This window comes from Mobula birostris, chromosome 4 (assembly GCF_030028105.1).
Source record: "Mobula birostris isolate sMobBir1 chromosome 4, sMobBir1.hap1, whole genome shotgun sequence".
In the NCBI taxonomy this organism is placed as follows: Eukaryota; Metazoa; Chordata; class Chondrichthyes; order Myliobatiformes; family Myliobatidae; genus Mobula; species Mobula birostris.
The window spans coordinates 201,624,123-201,647,386 of NC_092373.1; the positions used below are offsets into that span (position 1 = coordinate 201,624,123).

General features: G+C 44.4%; 1 protein-coding gene across 1 annotated transcript in view; it reads right to left on the minus strand.

Annotated features, from left to right (window-relative positions):
• The window catches only part of dok1b (docking protein 1b), a 94,148-nt gene that overhangs the window by 3,779 nt on the left and 67,105 nt on the right, over nt 1-23,264 (minus strand). Inside the window, exons 2-4 of the mRNA XM_072256767.1 lie at nt 18,761-19,063; nt 17,245-17,320; nt 4,358-4,530 (exon numbers count right to left, since the gene is read on the minus strand). Of these exons, the coding sequence (XP_072112868.1) occupies nt 4,358-4,530; nt 17,245-17,320; nt 18,761-19,063 (552 nt within the window). The remainder of the gene's footprint in view (nt 1-4,357; nt 4,531-17,244; nt 17,321-18,760; nt 19,064-23,264) is intronic.

The following is a 23,264-nucleotide window of genomic DNA, read 5'->3' on the forward strand; positions in this document are numbered from 1 at the left end:
AACATAAATAAAGTAGTGAGGTAGTGTTCATGGGTTCAATGTCCATTCCGAAATCAGATGGGAGAGGGGAAGGAGCTGTTCCTGAATCAATGAGTGTGTGCCTTCAGGCTTCTGAACCTCCTTCCTGATGGTAACAATATGAAGAGGGCATGTCCAGGTGATGGGAATCCTTAGTGACAGACACTGCCTTTTTGAGGCATCACTCCTTGAAGATATCTTGGATACCATGTTGGCCCGACATTTCGCTGATTAAAGGCCTGTCCCCTTGCGGGGTCTGATTGGAACCACTAACCATAGATATAATTGTTCAGAGATTAAAAATGGGGAGGCTTCTTTGCCCAGCAAGCTGTTCGAATGTGGAACTTATAACCAGAAGGAGAAGTGAGAATGAATAGAAGTATTTCAGGTGAACATAGTTAGGCAGTTAGGCATAAAGATGGGCTGAATGGCCTCTTTCTGTGCTGTGAACCATGCTTAACTGTGTGAAGAGAAATTTGGAGCAACATGCCCAAAGGGAAGTGGGGCAGAACTTTGACATACAACACAACTGCAGCGACAAACTGCGGAACAAAGAGTCTCTGAACTGAATATCCTCTGGTTTGCCACTTCCTCCCATGCAGCGTTCTTCAAACACACGGGGTCGGAAAGTGCATCAAGTGACAGCGTAACAAAGGACACCCTCCCTTGCGCCTTGCAGTGGAAATAAAATGTGCAGTTGTTGCAGTCTGACTAGGAGGAACTAAGTTATGTACAGTTGTTCAAACAAGTAACTGCAGTAAAATTATATCAAAATGCACCAAACAAAAAGGGTGAAAAGTGTGAACATGTGTTTCCTATGATATTTTGAATAGCTTCCATCGTGCCTCAATGACCCGGAGAGCTATGCTGGCTGGAGTCAGGGCTTTATGCTTTGGCTCTTGGTAGGGTCACCCATGCCAAACAGGTCAAAGGGTTGATGCCAGACTAGGAGTGGTCCACTGGCCCTCCATGTTCGATGGTTCAGCTCAGGGTTAGCAATCCTGACTGGTCAACAAAACTGCTAAGGGAACAGCAATGAAGAACTCTTCTACACCTGAGTTTGACGGTACTCCTGAGTCCTCACCTGGGACCTGTATGACTGACAGCAGTGACAGCCAAGAGGAAGCTACTGACATGATGGAGGAAGCCCTGAACACCGCCAGAGACGGAGGACGTTCACTGCTGCCCTAAACACCAGCGGCGTAACGGGAAGAAAGGGATACAAGTATCAACGAGCTAAACCTATCAGAAACGGCACGATAGCGTAGTGGTTAGTGCCATTGCTTTACAGCACCAGCAATCAGCAGTAGAGGTTTGATTCCCACCACTGTCTGTAAGGACACTCTGTCCATGATAACGAGCTTCGGTTTCCTCCCACATTCCAAGGATGTATAGGTTAGGGTTAGAAAGTTGTTGGCATGCTAAGTTGCCACTGGAAGCGAGGGGACACCTGTAAATAATCCCCCAGCATTATCCTCAGGTTGTGTTGGCCAATGATGCAAATGGCACATTTCTCTGGAAGTTTCGATGTACGTCTGACAAATAAAGCTAATCTTTCAGGGGGCACGCGATCGCAGCTATCGGCCTAATGCTTTGCAGCGCCAGTGATGACCAATGGCAGTTCATTTTCCACCGCTGCCTATAAGGAGTTTGCAGGTTCTCCCTGTGACTGCGTGGGTTTCCTCTGGGTGCTCTGGTTTCCTCCCACAGTCCAAAGATGTACGGTTAGGGTTAGTGAATTGTAGGCATGTTATGTTGGTGTCAGAAGCATGGCGACACTTGGGGACTGCCCAGAACAATTCTCACTGATCTGATTTGACACAAACAACGCATTTCACTGCATTTTCTAGGTTTCAATGTACATGTGACATATAAAAATCATTACCGCATGACTTTAAGGAATGCTGAAGGGTCAGTAATAAAAGGAAAGCCATTTGAAGAACAGAGCAGCGGCCTGGAAGTGGGGAGAAATAAACAAGAGTTTTATACACACAGTGAGTTTGAGAGGGAAGAAAAGTCAGTCATGATCGAATGGAGGAGTAAATTCAAACGGTCTAAACCTGCACCTATTTCTTCTTGGTTTTATGGGTTGTTGTCACCTGAAAAGGTGACAACAGATTCAAAAGGGTTTTAAATGCTTTAATTTTGAACTAACAGGATGGCTCGTTTCAAGAACTAAAACAAATGTGATTGACTGAGGAGGCTTTTTGTGTTGTGTATCACTGGAAGACAATTTTTTGATGTAATCCTGATTGTTCAAAGTTTAAGGTAAATTTATTATCAAAGTACATGTATGTCACCATATATAAAACTGAGATTCATTTTCTTCTGGGCATTTACAACGAATACAAGAAACTATGGATTCAATGAAAGACTGCATCCAACAAGGCAGACATCTGATTATTTGGGTGACACTGGGATTTGGAATAATATCTCTCTCTCCCTCCCTCCCATCCCCCCCCCTCTCCCCCCCCAGTTGTATATTTTTCCATTGTGAACCAAGTCAGACAGACTCAACATGGCCCCTTTTGACAAAGAGATTGTGCGGATTGGAAGATTTGACAAAAAGCCTCTTTTCCCAGCCCTGAAGTACAGAAGCACAGAAAGAGGAAGCTACTTGATAAAGATAAACACACAGATTAGCTTTATTTTGTCACGTGTACATTAAATCAAACAGCGAAATGCGTCATTTATGTTAACAACCAACCCAGCCCAAGGATGTGCTTCAGGAAGCCCGCACATGTCGCCACACTTCCGGCACGAACATAGCATATCCACACCTCGCTAGTCTTAACTGATACATCTTTGGAATGTGGGAGGAAACCAGAGTACTCAGAGGAAACCCACTTGGTAACAGGGAGAACGTACAAACTCCTTACAGAAAACGTTGGCAATTGAAGCCAGAACTCTGGTGCTGCAAAGTGTTGCAATAACCACTAGGCTACAATGCTACCCACTTTCAAGCCTACGTTAGTATTCAAACATGGCTGAAACTCCACCTCTGCCCATTCCCCTTGACATAAATGTTAAATATATTCAGTGACTTAGCCTCCATCATCTTCTGCGGTGAAGGATTCTGCAAGTCCACAAGCTCAGAGCCCAGAATCGCACACTCTAGTTGGAACCTCTAATTGATTAAGGAAACTTTCTTGAACACATTTGCAAATATCTGTAGTTTCCTTTAGTTTCTTTTTTAAGTTTCTGCTAGCTGAAACGGAATAGAAAATCCTGAGTCTCATCTCGTGCAGAACATAGAACAGTACAGCACAATACAGGCCCTCCAGTTCACAATGTTATACCAACCCTTTAAACCTACTCCATGATCAATCTAACCCTTCCCTCCCACATAGCCTTCCATTTTTCTATCATCCATGTGCCTATCTGCAGTAAGAATCTCATAAATGTCCCCAATGTATCTGCCTCTGACATCCCCCCTATACTTTCTTCCAATCACCTTAAAATTAGGATCCCTGGTATTGCCCATTTCCTCTCTGGTAAAAAGACGCTGCCTGTCCACTCCATCTATGCCTCTTCTCTATCAAATCACCTCCTCTCATCCTCCTCTCCAAAGAGAAAAGCCCTACCTTGATCAACCTATCCTTAAAGATCCATGAGGAACTTTGTTACAAAGTGCTGGCTTGTCTGACTAATGACAGTCCCTCTTCAGCTGATTAGGTGCCAAGCTTTAATTCCTTCCTCAACCCGCTCTTCCTCCAAGCCCGAAACCACTGTCCCATCTTTTGGTCATTTGCCCTATTGTGTCTTTGTACAATGGCTTGGTCGCATTCTATGAGGAGACTAGGGCTGTCTTGACGATGAGGAAAGGGTTCATCCATACCTAACAAATTTGTAAAGGTCTTATCAGACCAGGAGGATAGAAAAATGGAGGGCTATGAAGGGAGGACAGATTTAGATTGATCTCAGAGTTAGTTAAAAGATTGGCTGTAAGACCATAAGATACAGGAGCAGATTTAGGCCATTTGGCCTACTGAGCGTGCTCCGCCATTTCTTCATGGCTGATCCATTTTCCCTCTTAGACTCGATCTCCTGCCTTCTCCCCATATTCCTTCATGCCCTGACTAATCAAGAATCTGTCAACCTCTACCTTAAATACACCCAGTCCCAAAGAAGGGTCTCGGCCCGAAACATCAACTGTTCATTTCCGTGGAAGCTGCATGACCTGCTGAGTTCCTTCAGCATTTTGTATGTGTTTCTTTAATCAGCGCCCTGACCATGTCAGCTGCATTCTCCTCCACCTGTGACACCGGGTCTGCACCGTGCTAACCGTTCCATGTTCTGCACACACAACTGGAGGCTCCCCGAACACACTCTAGGTTACCTTATCACGACCGTAGCGACGCATTAGCTTGTACGGCCAGTTGAAGAGAACTTCATTGGTTTTGGTGTCTTTCAGCAGCAGACTCTCTTTGTCGGCTTTGAGAATGTAGGTGCCATAGAGGTTGCATCTCTCCGCTGCTTCGGTCTTCTGCACGTTCACCCAGAACTCGTTCACTGTGCAAGAAGGAGAAGAAGACACAGTGCTGTTTAGTCAGCTGAAGTACTGCAAAGATAGCGGAGAAGAGACGGTCATTAGCTTGACACTATCACAGCAAAGGGGCACTGGAGCTTGGAGTTACATTCCAGTGCCGCCTGTAAGGAGTTTGTATGTTCTCCCACGTGGGATTCCTCCAAGTGCTCCGGTTTCCTCCCATAGTCCAAAGACTTTACCCAGTTAGTAGGTTAATTGGTCATTGTAAATTGTCCCGTGATCAGGCTAGGGTTAACTAGGTGGGTTGCCGGGCAGTGCGGCTTGTTTGGTCTGAAGGGCATGTTCCATACTGAGTCTCTAAATAAATGAACGAACAAACAAACAAGCAAATAAATTAGATAAATAAATAAATAAATAACAGGAGTTATAGATGTTTAAGAGCAAAAGGACGTACGCAACAGCAAATTCTGACAAACTTCTAGAGGTGCACAGTGGAGATCATCCTGGCTGGTTGCATTCAGCATGGTATAGCAACACCAATTCTGGGAATGAAAGTGTCTACAGAAAATGGTGGGTACGGCCCAGTCTATCACAGGCAAAGCCCTCCTGATCACTGAGCACATCTACAAACTGCGCTGTCGCAGGGAAGCAGCATGCACCAGCAAGGACCAACATACTCTCTTCTCGCTACCACCATCGGGCAGGAGGTACAGGAACCTTGGGTCCCACATGACCGGGTTCAGAAACAGTTATTACCCTACAACCATCAGGCCCCTGAACCGATGTGGACTAAACCCAGGTCACTGGGACTGTAATAGTGTTACACTAACCACTACGCTTTAGTCAGAAGAAGAAAAGTATAGCTATGAAAATAAGCTGGTCAATAGTAAGTCTAGATCATAAGAAATAGGAGCAGAATTAGGCCATTCAGCCCATCGAGACTGCTCCACAATCCATTTCCCTCTTGGCCCCAATCTGCCTTCTCCCCGTATCCCTTCATGCCCTGAGTAATCAAGAACCTATCAAATTCTACCTTAAAAATACTTGACTTGGCATCCACAGCTCCCTGTGGCAACAAATTCCACAGAATCACCACTCTGGCTCAAGAAATTCCTCTTCATCTCTGTTCTAAAAGGATATACCTCTGTTCTGAGGCTCTGTCCTCTGGTCTTAGATTCCCTCACCACAGGAAACATCCTCTCCACATCTACTCTATCAAGGCTGTTCAGCATTCGATAGTTCTCAATATGATTCCCCCTCCCTCATTCTTCTGCATTCCAGTGAGTACAGACCCAGAACTATCAAATGATTCTCACATGACAAGCTGTTCGATCCCAGAACCATTTTCGTGAACCTCCTTTGAACCCTCTCCAATGTCAGCACATCGTTTCTGAGATAGGGGGCCCAAAGCAGCTCACAATACTCCAAGTGAGGCCTCACAAAGTCTCAGCATTATATATTCTAGTCCTAGTTATACAGCACAGGGACAGGCCCTTCGGCTCAACTCGTCTACGCCAATCGTGTTGTCCAGCCAGCTCGTCCCATCTGTCCACATTTGACCCCAAACCCTCTAAAACATTTACTTACTTGGGAGACTTTTAAATGTTGCTAAAGTGCTACTATTTCACATGCCAAACACGCACCAATCTTAAATGTCTTGCCTCTGATTTTAAACTTATCCCCTCTGTGATTAGTATCCCCTCCCTGGGGAAAATATGATGTGCTTTCACCCTGTCTATGCATGTCATAATCTTATATATCTCTACCAGGTCACTTCCCCATCATCTACACACATGACTGCGTGGCTAGGCACAGCTCAAATGTCATATACAAATTTGCTGATAACACAACTGTTGTTGACAGAGCTTCAAGCGGTGATGAGGAGGCGTACAGGAGTGAGATAGGTCCGCTGGTTGAGTTGTGTCACTGAAACAACATTGCACTCAACATCAGTGAGACGACAGAATTGACTGTGGACTTCAGAAAGGGTAAGACATGTGAAAACCTTACTATGGAGGGAGGACAGATTTAGATTGATCTCAGAGTTAGTTAAAAGATTGGCTGTAAGACCGTAAGATAGTGGGGTACTGCAAGGCTCGGTGCTGGGACCGCAGCTATTTACAATATACATTAATGATTTAGATGAAGGGATTAAAAGTAACATTAGCAAATTTGCAGATGGCACAAAGCTGGGTGGCAGTGTGAAATGTGAGGAGGATGTTATGAGAATGCAGGGTGACTTGGACAGGTTGGGTGAGTGGGCAGATGCAGTTTAATGTGGATAAATGTGAGGTTATCCACTTTGGTGGCAAGAACAGGAAGGCAGATTACTACCTGAATGGTGTCAAGTTAGGAAAAGGGGAAGTACAACGAGATCTAGGTGTCCTTGTTCATCAGTCACTGAAAGTAAGCATGCAAGTACAGCAGGCAGTGAAGAAAGCTAATGGCATGCTGGCCTTCATAACAAGGAGAATTGAGTATAAGAGCAAAGAAGTCCTTCTGCAGTTGTACAGGGCCCTGGTGAGACCACACCTGGAGTATTGTGTACAGTTTTGGTCTCCAAATTTGAGGAAGGACATTCTTGCTATTGAGGGAGTGCAGCGTAGGTTCACAAGGTTAATTCCCGGGATGGCGGGACTGTCATATGTTGAAAGATTGGAGTGACTGGGCTTGTATACACTGGAATTTAGAAGGATGAGAGGGGATCTGATTGAAACATATAAGATTATTAAGGGATTGGACACGCTAGAGGCAGGACACATGTTCCCGACGTTGGGGGAGTCCAGAACCAGAGGCCACAGTTTGAGAATAAGGAGTAGGCCATTTAGAACAGAGTTGAGGAAAAACTTTTTCACACAGAGGGTTGTGGTTCTGTGGAATGCTCTGCCCCAGAAGGCAGTGGAGGCCAATTCTCTGGATTCTTTCAAGAAAGAGTTAGATAGAGCTCTTAAAGATAGCGGAGTGAAGGGATATGGGGAGAAGGCAGGAAAAGGGTACTGATTGTGGATGATCGGCCATGATCACAGTGAATGGTGGTGCTAGCTCAAAGGGCTGATTGGCCTACTCCTGCACCTATTGTCTATTGTCTAAGATACAGGAGCAGATTTAGGCCATTTGTCCGACTGAGCCTGCTCCGCCATTTCATCATGGCTGATCCATTTTGCCGCTTAGAATCGATCTCCTGCCTTCTCCCTGTATCCCTTCATGCCCTGACTAATCAAGAATCTGTCAACCTCTACCTTAAGTACACCCAGTCCTTATCAAGGAATCAGAACTGGAAAGGGTGAGCAATTTCAAGTTCCTGGGTGTCAACATCTCTGAGGATCTATGCTGGGCCCAACATATCGATGCAGTTGCAAAGAAGGCATGGCAGCAGCTATATTTCATTGGAGTGTGAGAATATTTAGTATGTCACCCAATTCACTCACAAATTTCTACAGATGTACCATGGAGAACATGTAACTGGCTGCATCACCACCTGGTATGGGGGGGGGGGGGAGATAAAATGCACAGGATGGGAGGAAGCTGCAGAGAGTTGTAAACTCATTCAGCTCAGTCATAGGTATTAGCCTCCCCAGCGTATCGGGCATCCTCAAGGAGCAATCCCACAAAAAGACACAAAAAAATATATAAAAATACACACACTTACTATAATTTACAGTTTTTATTATGTATTGCAATGTACTGCTTCTGCAGAACAACAAATTTCACAACGATAGTCGGTCATATTAAACCTGATTCTGATTGCACATTGGATGGTTGTCCATCGTGTCCAACAATGACAGGAAACCTGTGCAGGACTGGGAAAGCTGCTGCACTGGGGCAGTTCCACTCTCAACTTCAGAAGTCTGAATACAGCGGTAAGAACAATCACCACAAATTGGGGTTCTCCTTGGTTTCAGCGGATGACCCTGACTTCTCCTGTGCCTTTCATTCTCCACGTAGTATTGCAGCACCGCGTTCCTGGCCACTGGATCTCACTGGTGGTCTCATCTGCCCAGTCCCCAGAGCTGACTTCATATGCTGGGACAAGCATGATCACCTCCAACCCCTGGTCAGATCAGCCCTTGGTCCCCTACGGTTTGCCTACCAGGAGCACACTGGAGTCGGCAATGCTGTCATCTACCTGCTGAACAGAGCCTACTGCCATTTGGATAAGCAGGGAAGCTCTGTGAGGATCACAGTTATTTGTTCTCTCAAGTGCCATACAGCCCTCATTGCTGGGGGAAAAGCTCCGTTCAATGCAGGTTGGCAAGTCCATTGTACCCTGGATAATGGACTACCTGACTGGCAGACCACAGTTTGTGCGGCTTCATAGCTGTGTATAAGAAGCACTGAGGCCCCACAGGGGACTGTATTGGCTCCCATCCTGCTCACCCTATATACCTCGAACTTTAGATACAACACTGAGTCAGGTCATCTGCAGAAATTCTCTGATGACTCAGCAATAGCTGGGTGTATAAAGGGAGGATGGGAAGGGAGGATGAATACAGAGCCCTGGTGGAGGACTCTGTCAAATGGTGCAATCTGAATCATCTGCAGCTCAACATCAGTAAAACAAAGGAGATGGTGATGGACTTTAGGAAGACTAAGCCTACACTGCTCCCTGTTACAATTGATGGTGAGCACTCGGATGAGGTGAGGACCTACAAGTACCTGGGGGTACACCTGGATGACAGACTTGAGTGGAGCACCAACACGGAAGCTGTGTACAAGGAGGATCAGAGTCCCCTCTGCTTCCTGAGCAGGCTGAGGTCCTTCAGGGTATGCAGGCCTCTCCTTCACATATTCTACCAGTCTGCTGTCGCCAGCACAGTCTTCTATGCGGTGGTGTGCTGGGGCAATGGCATCAACATGGGTGATGCCAACAGGCTCAATAAACTGATTAGAAAGATTGGCTCTGTTATAGGAGTCAAACTGGACACACTGGAGGCTGTGGTAGGACCTCTCGGAAAATCCCGGCAATTCTGGACAATGGTTCTCACCCTCTGCGTGCCATCCTGGCTGAACAGAGGAGCACTTTTAGTAATAGACAACTGTGCTGCTCCAAGGAGCGCTATGTGAGGTCATTCTTACCCTCAGCCATTAGACTCTATAATGAGTCAACTTGTAACTGAGGAAGTGATGACACCCTCCTGTTTGAGATAACTTTTTTTTAAAATTCTTTCTTACTTCTTTTCTAATATTTGTATATCTGTGCACTTGTGATGCTACTGTGACGCTGTAATTTCCTTTGGGATCAATAAAGTATATCAATATATCTAAATCCTTCCAGTCCCCACAACTTTATGTGCTTTTCCAAAAGCCTCTTGAACACCACTTAAGTCCTGGCAGCCTGTTCTAGGGATTAAAATACTTTTTACGCAACCTCTCCTTGTAACTCAGACCACACCCCCCCCGCCCCCCCCGCAGAGAACATAAAGCTCTTACCCCAGTGGGCAAGGCTGAGCCAAATTGGATAGAGATGCTGACAACACGCTGGAGGAACTCAGCAGGTCGGGCAGCATCCGTGGAAACGATGAGTCGACGTTTCGGGCCGGAACCCTTCGTCAGGACTGTAGGGGGAAGGGGCAGAGATCCTATATGAGGACCGTCACCACCTGGGACATAACCTCTTCTCATTGCTACCAGTGGGAAAAAGGTACAGGAGCCTGAAGATCCACCCTCAGCATTTGAGGAACAACTTCTTCCCTCCACTGTCAGATTTCTGAACGGTCCATGAACCCATTATTAATCTCATTTTTGCATTTTTTTCACTATGCACTTATTGTGTTTGATATTGAGGGATAGCGCAGAGCACACCAAGACGTCAGCATGCCAGATATTCATCCGAACTTTACTGATAACCCTGCTTGTACTGTATGTGAACTCCTCCCTTGTGGGAGTGGCAAACTGAGTGACATAGCAACAACAATATTAACTACCTTTACACCTATTTTGTAATTTATAATCATTTTTCTGTGTTGGCGCGTGGCCAAGTAGTTAAGGCACTCGTCTAGTGATTTGAGAGTCCCTAGTTCGAGCCTTGGCTGAGGCAGTGTGTGTGTCCTTGAGCAAGGCACTACATCGGTGGCGTGGAGAGGGGAGACTTGCAGCATGGGCAACTGCCGGTTTTTCATACAACCTTGCCCAGGCCTGCGCCCTGGAAACCTTCCAAGGCACAAATCCATGATCTCATGAGACCAACAGATGTCTATAATCATTTCTCTACCTTTGATGCAAAACAAAAAAAAAAAAATCACATCACATAATTGAAAAGGTTAGGGCTTTATTCCTTGGAACATAAAGGATTGAGAGGAGATTTGATGGAGGTGTACAAAATTATGCAGGGTATAAGTAGGGTACATGCAAGCAGGCATTGGGTGGGGCTACAACCAGAGGTCATGGGCTAAGTCTGTAAAGTGGGAAGTTTAAGGGAAACTTCGTCACTCAGAGGGTCATGAGACTGTGGCACGAGCTGCCAGCACAAGTGGTGCACGTGAGCTCGATTTCAACATTTAAGAGAAGTTTGGATGGGTATGTGGATGGTTGGGGTATGGAGGACAATGGTTTCAGTGCAGTTCGATGGGAGTTGGCACACAGTGGATGGGCTGAAGGGCCTGTTTCCATGCTGTACTTTTCTATGACTCTATAGGTCAGTGATAATAAACTTGATTCTGATTCTTTTCTGAATAGAGGTTACTATGAAAATGAGCCCATGAACACCACCTCACTATTTCTGCTGTATTTTTGCTATACTTATTTATTTTTTAAAATATATTTTTATGATCATTTATAGCATAGTTTAGGAATTGCACTGTACTGTTGCCATAAAACAACAACCTGATTTTGATTCTGTGCAAAAAATCTACCTCCAACTCACCTGCCCCCTATACTTTCCTCCAAACTCCTCAAAATAATGCCTCCTTGTGTTAGCCACTTCGCCCAGGGAAAAAGTCTCTGGCTGACCACTTGATCTAGGCCTCTTATTCGCTTCTCCCCCTCCGCTATCAGATTTCTGAACAGTCCCTGTACCCATTGTTTTTCACTTATTTTTGTCATTTCTAGTTATTTTTATATCTTTGCACTGTATTGCTGCTGCAAGACAAACTTCAGCAACAATAAATCTTTAGGCACATGGATGAAAGAAGAATGGAGGCCATGTGGGAGGGAAGGATTAGATTGATCTCAGAATAGGTTAAAAGGTTGGCACATCGTGTTAGACCTGATTCTAATTCTGAGTACAGTTTAGCTGAAGAAAGGGTGTGGCAAGCTCTTCATGTAACAGACACATGCATGGATCTGTGCTTTAAATGCTCTGAACTGGAACTGTTTCAGACACGCGAACACAGTAGCCCAACACAATATTGCTCCGTGCCTGCTTTGGGCATGTTTAGGCTGGACACGTTCTAGCAACTGGAATGACAGCAAAGCATGGTAACACACCCAGAACACTGGAGAAACTCAGCAGGTCAGGCAGCGTCTATGGAGGGGAATAAACAGTTGACGTTTTGGGTCGAGATGCTTCATCAGAGCTGGAAAGGAAGAGGGAAGAAGCCAGCAAGTGTGGGATGAGTTTTATAACTGAATAAAACACACAGCATACTGGTTCAGTAAATAATTAGAAAACCAATTGGAATATTGGCCTTTATTGCAAGAGGGTAAAATATAAAAATAAAGATATAGTTATGAACCTAATGGGTTTTGGTGGTGCTGAATCTTTATTAAACATAGCTTATTGTCCCATAAATTCTATTGTATTTCTTTATTTTCCAGTGAATGACTACAAAAAATGAATTATCACGGTAGTATACGGCAACATAAATGTACTTTGATAGTAAATTTATTTTGACTTTGACTACAAGTTTAGCTTGATTAATGGCTTAATATACAAACCTTGGAGACAGTTCAGAGAATGGTGTTTCCAAGTATGAAAGGTTTTTTTCTTCCCCCCACAATTTTAAGCAATACTTCGGAGTTGAGAAGAATGAGAGGTGATTTTTTTGAGATAGATGGCTTGTGAGGGGGGAGGATTGGGTCAATACAGGTTCACTTATTTATCACACGTACATCCAAGGGTCACCACACATTCTGTTGCCAACATGTCATACGCACCATGTTCAGCAGATCAACACAGAACACAACAAGCAACTAAATAAGCCCCATCCCTTTTCTGTGACTGTGCCTACCACTGATGCAAACAACATAATGTCAAAGTAAATTTATTATCAAAGTACATATATATATTAACAAATACTACCCTGAGATTCATTTTCTTATGGGCATTCACAGGAAAAGTAAAGAAATCCAATAGAATTTACAAAAACTTATACATACACAAAGACAGATAACAAATGTTCAAAAAGTGGCAAAATGTGCAAATAAAAAATAAAAATATGAACATAAGTTGTTAAGAGTTCTTGAAAGTGAGTCTGTAGGTTGTGCAATCAGCTCAGTTGTTGAGGTGAGTGAAGTTATCCACACGGGTTCAGGAGCCTGAAGGTTACAGGGTAATAACTGTTCCTGAACCTGGAGATGTGGGACCTGAGGCTTCCACACCACCTTCCCAATGGTAGCAGCGAGAAGAGAGCATGGCCTGGATGATGAGGCTCCTTGATGATGGATGTTGATTTCTTGTGGCAGACTCAGTGTTAATGAGCTCAACGGTGGTCCCTCATGATTTTACCCACCTCTCTAATATCACCTCTCAGTCTCCGACGCTTCAATGGATAAAGTCGTACCCTGCTGAATCCATCTCTGTAACTCACTCCCTGTAATCCTCACAACAAATCCTCTCTGCACATGGAGTACCCATAATGGTACTTAAATCCAGTGCCTTCAAAGCTGTCTCTGGCTCTGTACAGGCTTGCTACTGCTACCAGCAAAGATACACGGAGAGAGTTGCATTTGTCAAGTGCCATGTGCATAGTACTGAGAACATCCTAAAGCTGAATACTTTATTCCCCTTGCAGGCACACTCTATAATGTAGGTTACACAAAGGCTACTTTTCACACAGCAAGATCCCAAAACAGATCACCCCCCCCCCCCCCACCCATCATGACTACAAAAGCATATTAGGTACTGGCCCACGATACCACAGAGAACTCTCTTACCCTTTCTTAAAGTGACGCTCGAAGATCTTTACACTTCTACCAGAAAGGACAGGCAGAACCTCAGTTTAACATCTCATCCCCAAAATTATACAATTACAGCTCTAACTGTGCAGCCTCCAGCAACATTGCGTCCCCCCACCCCCAGAACATGATTGGTGAATCAGCCTGGACAGGAACCTATAGGTGGCAATTCTTGGGATGAGAGCAACGGGCACTGTGCCAGCACTGAGGGCATTTGAATGCAGCACAAGAGGGTTCAGCTGTGTTTCAGTTGGCAGCCTGCTCAACCCTGAGGTGTTCGTCAAGCTGACAACTCAAGCGTGTGACTCTATTAATAGACAGGGCACTACTAAATATTAACACACATTTTCCTGTCTACACTAGAAACATAATGTTCTGGTTGGCAGTCAATACACCAACCGATTTGAGATCTTCAACACAATCTGCCCCAATGCAGGTAATCAGTGCTTTTAACTGACGTTTCTCACAGACTTCAGGCATGTTGGGGCTGAGTCAGAAAGCCATACAGCATGGTAGCAGGCCCTGCAGCCTACTCGGTCCATGCCAACCGAGATCCCCATCTAAGCCAGTCTCTTTCTCTTCTTTTTTTGGCCTGTGCCTGTGTGCGTGCGAGTCTGTGCGTGTGCATCTGTGCATGTCCGTGCGTGCATCCGTGATGATGTCTTCTTCATGGCTTTTGCAAGGTGCAGAGCAAGACAGAAAGACTGTGTGGCACGTCACTCCTCACACAGACATTTTCGCAGTATTTTCCCTTTATTTTACAAGGTCGAGTTGTGATCCTGACACTCAACCCGGCACAAATGGAAAGCGTACTCGAGGGGCGAACCCGACTAGTTTTGAACTCGAGAACCTTCGCTCCCGGGTCCGGTGCCGATGTCGTTGCGCCACCAACCAGCCCCAGCTAAGCCAGTCTCATTTGCCAGTGTTTGACCCATACCCATCTGAAACTTTCTTATCCTTGTACAGTACTGTGGAAAAGTCTTAGGCATATATATGCAGCTAGGCTGCCTAAGACTTTTGCACAGTACTGCAGTAATTTTATGTGTTGCACTGTACTGCTGCTGCAAAAAAACAAACAAATTTCATGACACGTGTGAGTGATGATAAACCTGATTCTGACATGGGTCTCTATTGTGGATTGAGAGTGGGAAGGGGACCGGGAGAGGGGGATCATGTTTAGGAAAAGGGGAAGGGTGAGGGGGAGGGAGTGGGAAGCACCAGAGAGATTCTGTAATGATCAATATACCAATTGTTTGGAATCAAATGGCCTTGCCTGGTGTCTCAGGGCTGGGTGTGTCCACCATGGCAAACTCTGCCCCTGGCACTCCTCCTCTGCCACCTGTCCCACACCCCTCCCACAGCGCTCCACCCTCACCATTCCCAACACCCCTTTGCTCCCGCCAGATTTATAAACTCAATCTCTGAAAAGTACAGTACTGTGCAAATGTCTTTGGCACTCTCGCTATATAGGTGTGCCTAAGACTTGTCCACAGTACTGTACTTGTCCAAAAGTGCCCTCTAAATGCGGTTAATGTACCAGTTTCTCAGGCAGATCTTTACATATATTGATCACCCTCTGGGTGAAAAATTTGTCCCTCAGGTTCCTGGTAAATCTCTCTCTTCTCGCCTTAAACCTATTCTTTCTGGTTTGTTCTTGATTCCCCAACCCCAGGGAATAAGAATTCACCCTATTCTCCCTCATGACTTTATACACATCAATCCCTTGTTCTCCTACTCTTCAATGGAAAAGTCCTAACCTGCTCAACGCCTCGGTCACTCTGGTCCCGGCAACATCCTCGTAAATCTCCTTCACCCTCTTTCCAGTTTAATGGCATTTTTTCCTACAGCAGTGTGACCAACTCTGAACACAATATTTCAGGTGAGGCCTCACCAGCGTCTTCCATAACTGCAACATAACAAACCCAATTTCTCTACTAGTTACCCTGACTGATGAAAGCCGTGTGTCAAAAGCCATCTTCACCATCCTGTTCTCCCGCAAGTCCACTTTCAGGGAGCCATATAATTGAACTCAATTTCAAGGGCTCTTCATCTCATGTTCTCGGTATTTATTATGATTTCTTCTTTTTGCATTTGTGCAGTTTGTTGTCTTCTGCACTTTGAATGAACGCCCAAGTTGATCGGTCTTTATTTGATTCTGTTGTGGTTACTATTCTAGAGATTTACTGAGTATGCCCACAAGAAAATGAATCTCAGGGTTATATACGGTGGCATATTGTGCTCCTACATCCGTCTTCAGCACCTCGCGAGCTGCCGAGCACCACCTTCACTGATTTGATTTAACCCAAAATTATGCATTTCACTGTACACGAAGCAAATAAAGCTGAAATCTTTAACAGGCTGCAGGGAAATTAATTTAATTTTGCCAACTCATTGTGGACTGAAAATCTGTTTCCTTGCAGTGAACTTTCTCTAGAACTGTCACACTCCACTCTTGTTTTACCATATACTGCCTTGTTTTTATTAATTTATCAATATATCTATTTATCTACTTAGAGATACAGCATAGTAACAGGCCCTTCATGCCACCCAATTACACCCGTGTGACCAATTAACCCACTAACTGGCAGACATTTGCAATGTGGGAGGAAACTGGAGCACCTGGAGGAAACTCACAGGGTCACAGAGAGAACACACTCCATGGACAGTATGCAAGGCAAGCTTCTCCACGGTACATGTGACAATAATAAACCGATTTACTGAGGGACAGCATGGACAAATGGCCTCCTTACAGAACTATGAAACTCTCCGCAGGAGACAAGGCCACTGAGCCTACGTTTTGTACAAGAGATCCCATTACTTTGAAGGAATAAAATAATTCCAGGGATCAGGAGACTAGGCATTCTTGCAGCAGGGCAGGTTGATGCGGGCATTTGGAAGAGGGTACAATATCATTAGAATATATGACATACGAACAGAATTAGGCCATTCAGCCCATCACGTCTTTTCCACCATTTCATCATGGCTTGTCCATTTCCCTCTCAACCTCATTCTTCTGTCTTCTCCCCGTAACCCTTCACGGCTGTACTAATCAAAAACCTATCAGCCTCCACCTTAAAAGCACCAGTGACCTGGCTTCCACAGCCACCTGCGGCAACAAATTAGACAGATTCACCACCTTCTGGCTAAAGAAATCCCTCATCTCTGTTCTAAGTGGATTTCCCTCTGTCCTGAGGCTGTGTTCTCTGATCCTACTATGGAAAAAAAAAACCCTCTTGATCTTACAGTAGATCAAAAGGTCAGCACAATATTGTGAGGCGAAGGAAAGGTTGGCACAACATCATGTGAAGGGCTTGTGCTGTGTTGTAATATTCCATGGTCTGTATATTAGTCTTCAACCATCATCTCTCAGTTAAATTATCAACTATGTAAAGACACATGAAGTAAAAGCTCTTTTAGATACCCAGGTGATCATGCTGAATTATTCAACTAATCTTCTCTATGATCTAAAGATACTCTATGGACAGAAAAGAAGCTAAAAGCACAGAGTGGAGGAGAAACTCATTTCAGTCAGAGGCATGACAGGAATTAAATAACTTCAACATGGGTTGTGCATTTATAAACCATAACATATAACTAATTGCTAGCTAACCCACTCATCTTACCTTCAGATCGGGAGAAGTAGATACTGTTCTCTGCCATCTCCAGAGATTGAGGTCCACCAGTGTCCACAGTGAGAGGCTACAGTGAAACACAAACATAAATCATTAACACACAAGAACATCCTTGGGTTCTCGAATATTACATACAGGAATGGGTATTCATTCAGAGGGCGATTTCCACAATATTAGAATGCAAATTTATTTTTGATTACGCTAAAGATCAGAACAGGTGGCGGGTGGGGATAACGACTCTACCAAAGGAGATCTAAGATGCTCCTTCCCTCCGCTAGCTTGCTGGTCACCCCTAGGCAAGGTGTAGCAGTTCAGGGTCATATGAAGCCATGTGAACAGGTGGTGGATGGTCGTATGAGCAGCTGATACGTATCGTAAGTCCTGGTTATGTGACCACTGACACCAGGCAGACAATCTCTGAAGAGTATTGATAATGGCTGGGGTCACCCCTCTTGTAAAGACACTGCCCAGAAGATGGGCAAACCACTTCGGTAGAAAAATTTGCCAAGAACAATCCAAGGCTTTTCCACAGGGCTGAAATGGCCAACACAAGGGGGCATAGTTTCAAGGTGCTTGGAAATAGGTACCGAGGGGATGTCAGGGGTGAGTTTTTCACAGAGAGTGGTGGGTGCGTAGAATGCACTGCCAGTGGTGGTGATGGAATGGGATACAATAGGGTCTTTTCAGAGCCTCTTAGATAAGTATGTGGAGCTTAGAAAAATAGAGGGCTATGCGCTAGGGAAATTCTAGGCAGCTTCTAGAGTAGGTCCCATGGTTGGCACAACACTGTGGGGCAAAGGGCCTGTAATGTGCTGCAGATTTCTATGTTCTGAAGGGTAACTTTTTCCACGCCGAGTAGGAGTTCCCAACCTGGGCTCCATGAAACCCCTGGTTCATGGTGAAGCTGTAGTGTGTGGGTGTGACTTATTTTCCAGTCAAACGCCACTTCGGCCACTGACAGGTGAGTCTACAAAGTGCTGCCACTCTTTCCCATTGGCTAGCTGCATGCACGGCACCTATGTGAGAGCTTCGCTCTCTCTTTTCCCTTGTCCCCAGGGCACGCTACACAGAACCACTGGGAACGTATGCTCTTCACGCACTTTTTGCTAAGTATCTGTTTGTTGAATTTTTTGCTTTGTAGTTTGTGTAACCTGAGGGGACTTAAATGTTGGGTCAAATTTTTAGTGTCTGCAAATTAATGATTAACCTGCTTATTTCTAGTTAGTGTTTTCTGTCTTGCTCACCAAACCCGCGAACCTGCTGCCACATTACAAAGGCTCCAGGGCATAAAGAAGGCTGGAAACCTAGAGGGTGGTCAGTGCATGGAATCACACACACACACACACACACACACAAAATGCTGGAGGAGCTCAGCAGGTCAGGCAGAGGGATACAGGTCAAACAGGGGCAAATATGAGCAGCATGAATGAGTCGGAACGGACCAGAGGACCTGCTCACAATGCTCTCCTCAGCACCTTTCACGTTCACAGACATTTCTGAGACTCACCGGGAAAGCTATCTCACAGAGTTTTTCAACCCATTCTGCACTGATCGACTTCTCTGCCGCGAAAGTATACAGCTTTTCCTCCATTTCGATGGTGAAGGCAGACATGGAATCCTTCGGACACACCTCGTTCGGGGCATTTGTGATGCTGATGCAGTCGGACAGCCGGATGATCTTTTTATCCACCTTTTTGGTAGACTGCTTCTCGGACACAGTGACCCCATCCTTGCTGTCGAAGAACTCCAACCGGGAGATCCCATGCTGGCTGGCTGGATACAGGATAAACCAATTCTTCTTCCAGCTTTTCTGAAACAGGACCGCAAAGAAAATGTAAGGAGCAGGCACGTCATGACGTGGCCAATTAAAATTGATAGAATACAAAAATTCAGACTGAGAGATCTGAACAAGGTTTATGAAATTATGAGAGGCATAGATAGAGCAGACAGACAGTATCTTTTACCCTGGGTTGAAATGTCTAATAGCAGAGGGCATGAATTTAAGGTGAGCAAATTTAAGATAATTTTAAAGGAGATGTGAGGGGCAAGATTTGTTTTTCTGTTATATATATATTTTTTAAAAACACAAGAGAGTGTGGGTGCTTGGAACATGCTGTTTGAGACAGTGGTAGAGACAATTACATACAGGATTTTTAAACAGACATGTAGATAGGCACATGCATCCTTCCTTTCATTAGTTATTGTGTGTTATGTGTACTACTGGGCTTTATACCCTGGTTCAAAGAAATTTCTCATTTCTATAGACATTATATGGTTATATACATTATATACAAAAAAGGCATCCTTTAGTCTTGCGAGACCATGGAACTGTGCCTGGAAAGTCTTCACTCTCCAGGGCACAGGCCTGGGCAAGGTTGTATGGAAGACCAGCAGTTGCCCATGCTGCAAGTCTCCCCTCTCCACGACACCAATGTTGTCCAAAGGAAGGGCATTAGGACCCATACAGCTTGGCACCAGTGTCGTCACAGAGCAGTGTGTGGTTAAGTGCCTTGCTCAAGGACACAACACGCTGCCTCAGCTAGGGCTCGAACTCACGACCTTCATGTTGATGTTAACACCTCCAATTTTTATCCCATCTAGGTCTTCTATTTCTCTGAGAATCATTTCACTATAGATATTAAATAATTCCCGTGAGGCAACGCATCCCTGTCTAACTCCTCTTTGAATTTTAATCCCACTGCTTATGTTATCATCAATTTTTACTGCCGCTGTTTGATCCCAATATAAATTTTGAAGCAGTTGCTGGTCCCTTCCGTCAATGTTTAGTTTAGTGAGAATTTTAAATAATTTTTCATGTTGCACTTTGTCGAATGCTTTAGTGAAATCAATAAAACATTAAAAAAAATCATTTTGATAATCAATTACCCTTTCCGAAAGCATTCGTAATATGAAAATTATGTTCCTAGTTCCTCTATCCTCAATAAACCCATATTGCAGTTTAGAAGTTTTTTAATTCGACTCAGAACAATTCTCAACAAAATCTTTATTATGTCACTCATAAGACTGATTGTTCTATAATTTTCACAGTCAATAGTTCCAGGAATTTTTGGCAGAGTTATAAATACTGATTTCAAGAGATTGTCAGGCAATACACCAGACTCATAAATGCCATTAAACAGTTCAAAAATATCTATGCCCAGATCTTCTAGGGCTTGTATCATTTCCACTGAAATTTCATCAGGTCCAGTGGCCTTACCATGTTTCATGCTTTTCATTGCTTTAGGGTGTTTAACATCTGGGAGTTCCCCTCTATTATCTTCAAAAAGCTGCTCTATATACTGAATCCACCTCTCACATACTTTATCTGGATCTGTTAGTTTGGATCCGTCTCCTGATCTTATGCATCCTGCAGAGGAGGTTTTCTTAATTCCAGTAATTTCCTTAATTTTTTGTACATTTCTTTGCTGTTGTTAATACGATGTTGTTCTGTTTTTGTTGAGGTGTTCTTCTACAGCTGTTTTGAATTGTTGCTTAAGTATGCTATCATTTTTAAGTTCTCCCAGCAGATACTTCTTTCTCTTCTTTCCACATTTCGGTTTCTTTAATTTTGTTTTGATGGTAGCTATTACTGGATGGTGATCTGAACCACAGTCTGCTCCTGGGTAGGCTTTAGAATTTATGATATTATCTCTAACGCATTCATTGATGGTAATGGAATCTATTTGATTCCTTGTTTTATCTCCAGGGCTAATCCAAATACACAATCTACGTGGATGGTTTTTATACCAAGTATTGGTGATCACTTGGTTGTTTCTGACACGCCAATCAGTAAACCTTTCTCCATTTTCATTTTTCTCCCCTAATCCAAAAGGTCCTATGATGTTACCACCCCTTTCCTGTCCAACTTTGGAGTTAAAGTCTCCCATGTATCTTTACAAAGTTCTCTTAAACATTGAAAACATTGTACGCACCATTTGCACTGGCTGTCATGACACTAAGTACAGATTCCCCTCATTACCCTTAAACTTTTCACTCTTAACCCATGACATCTAGTTATAGTTCTTCCCAAACTCAGTGGAAAAAGTTTGCTTGCATTTGTCTACCTCAATCAAATCTCCACCAAATCTTCTGCAGTACATACCAAAGAATAAAGACCTAACCTATTCAATCTTTCCTTATAACTCAGGTCCTTCAGTCCCAGCAACATCCTTGTAAAATTTCTCTGCACTCTTTCAATCTTATTTGCATCTTTCCTGGAGGAAGATGACCAAAACTGCACATGATGCTGAAAATTAGGCCTCACCGACATCTTGTATGTCTACCTTAAATCTACTTGTCCTAATCTTGAGATTATGTCTCCTAGTTTGTGTCTCCCCTACCAGTAGAAACAACTTTCCTGCCCCTTCTCTATGTTTTTGTAAGATCTCCTCGAATCCTGTCAACAAATATAGTCCCAGGAAACTCAGTCTCTTGTCCCACACTAGCAGTTCCCAACCTGGGATCCATGGACCCTTTGCTTAATGGTATCGGGTCCAGGGCATAAAAAAGATTAGGAACCCCTGTCCTAGACTAAGCCTCTCATCTCTGGTGGGCCTCCTCCAAAGCCAGAATACATTTCTTCAAGTAAGGAGACCAGAACTGCACGTAGTGCTCCAGCACATCTTTTCAAGGTGAGGAACATGGAAACAGCGGGCCGCTGACCCCGGAGACAGACAGTAATAGTGGGCCGCATTAGCAGAGCTCACGATCCAGAAAATGACTCTCCACAGATCCAAGACCTGCAGCAACTCCTCTGGGAGCCAAGCACAAACAAGCCTCTGCATAAACATCCTACTACATTGCCACCCAATGAATTATCCCAATGTTAAGGAAGGCATTTGACAGGCCAGCACTGAGAATCTGTGCTCCCAAAACAGGACTTGAAGAACCAATCACAGACACAAGAAATTTTGCAGATGCTGAAAATCTTCAGCAACACACACACACACTCAAAACGCTAGAGGAACTCAGCAGGTCAGGCAGTACAGAGAGGAATAGATATTCGATGTTGCGGGCTGATTTCCTTCATTGGGACTGGAAAGGAAAGGGGAAGAGTCAGAATAAATAGGAAAGAAAGGAGTACAAGCTGGCAGGTGATAGGTGAAGGGGAAGGTGGATGGTTGGGATGAAGTAAGAAGCTTGGAGGTGATAGGTGATAGGTGGAAAAGGTAAAGGGCTGAAGGAGAAATCTGATAGGAGAGGAGAGTGGACTGTGGAAGAAAGGGAAGGAGGAGGGGAACCAGGGGGAGGTGACAGGCAGATGAGCTGAAGAGCCAATAGAGTTAAAATATGTAGTTTCTCACAACTATCATTTCTATATGGTCAAACACTCCCTTTGAAAATATCACCCATCAACAAATTTCCTCCAAGTGGAGGGCAGGAGAATGTAGCTGATGGAGATGTACAGGATGGGTTACAGTGAGAAAACTCCACCAAGGATGGCCCCAAGCTTGCCTGTAACAGGAGAAGAGTTGGGCAGGGAGCTAGCAACCCCATCCCATAAAAACCCAAAGCTACAGAAATGCCAGAAGCACCAAAGGCCTCATCGTTGGGGACAACGTGAAGGATTGACTCAGGACCAGAGGACTCTGGTGAGCTGCTCCTGGTGGCCTATGCCCCAGTTGGGGTGATGGGCTTAAGATTAAGAAGACACTTCATAAATATACAACCCAAGATTAAGAGTTACACTATAGACACTATATGAGGCAGCACAGTAGTGTAGTGGTCACTATGTTCTCCCCATGAATGTATTGGTTTGCTCCTGTTTCCTTACACATTCAAAAGTCATACAGGTTAAGGTTAATAAGTGTGCGCACAACTTAGTAAGTTGCGATACTTGCAGGCTGGCCCCAACGCATGCAGGGATGGACTGGACATTGACGCGAAATGACAGATTTCACTGTATGTTTCGACGTACACGTGACATAAAGCTAATCTCTTTTCCCATCTCCAGGAACCCACTAGTCTCGGTTAATAATTTGCCCAAATATCTCCCTTAAAGCTCCCCCTCC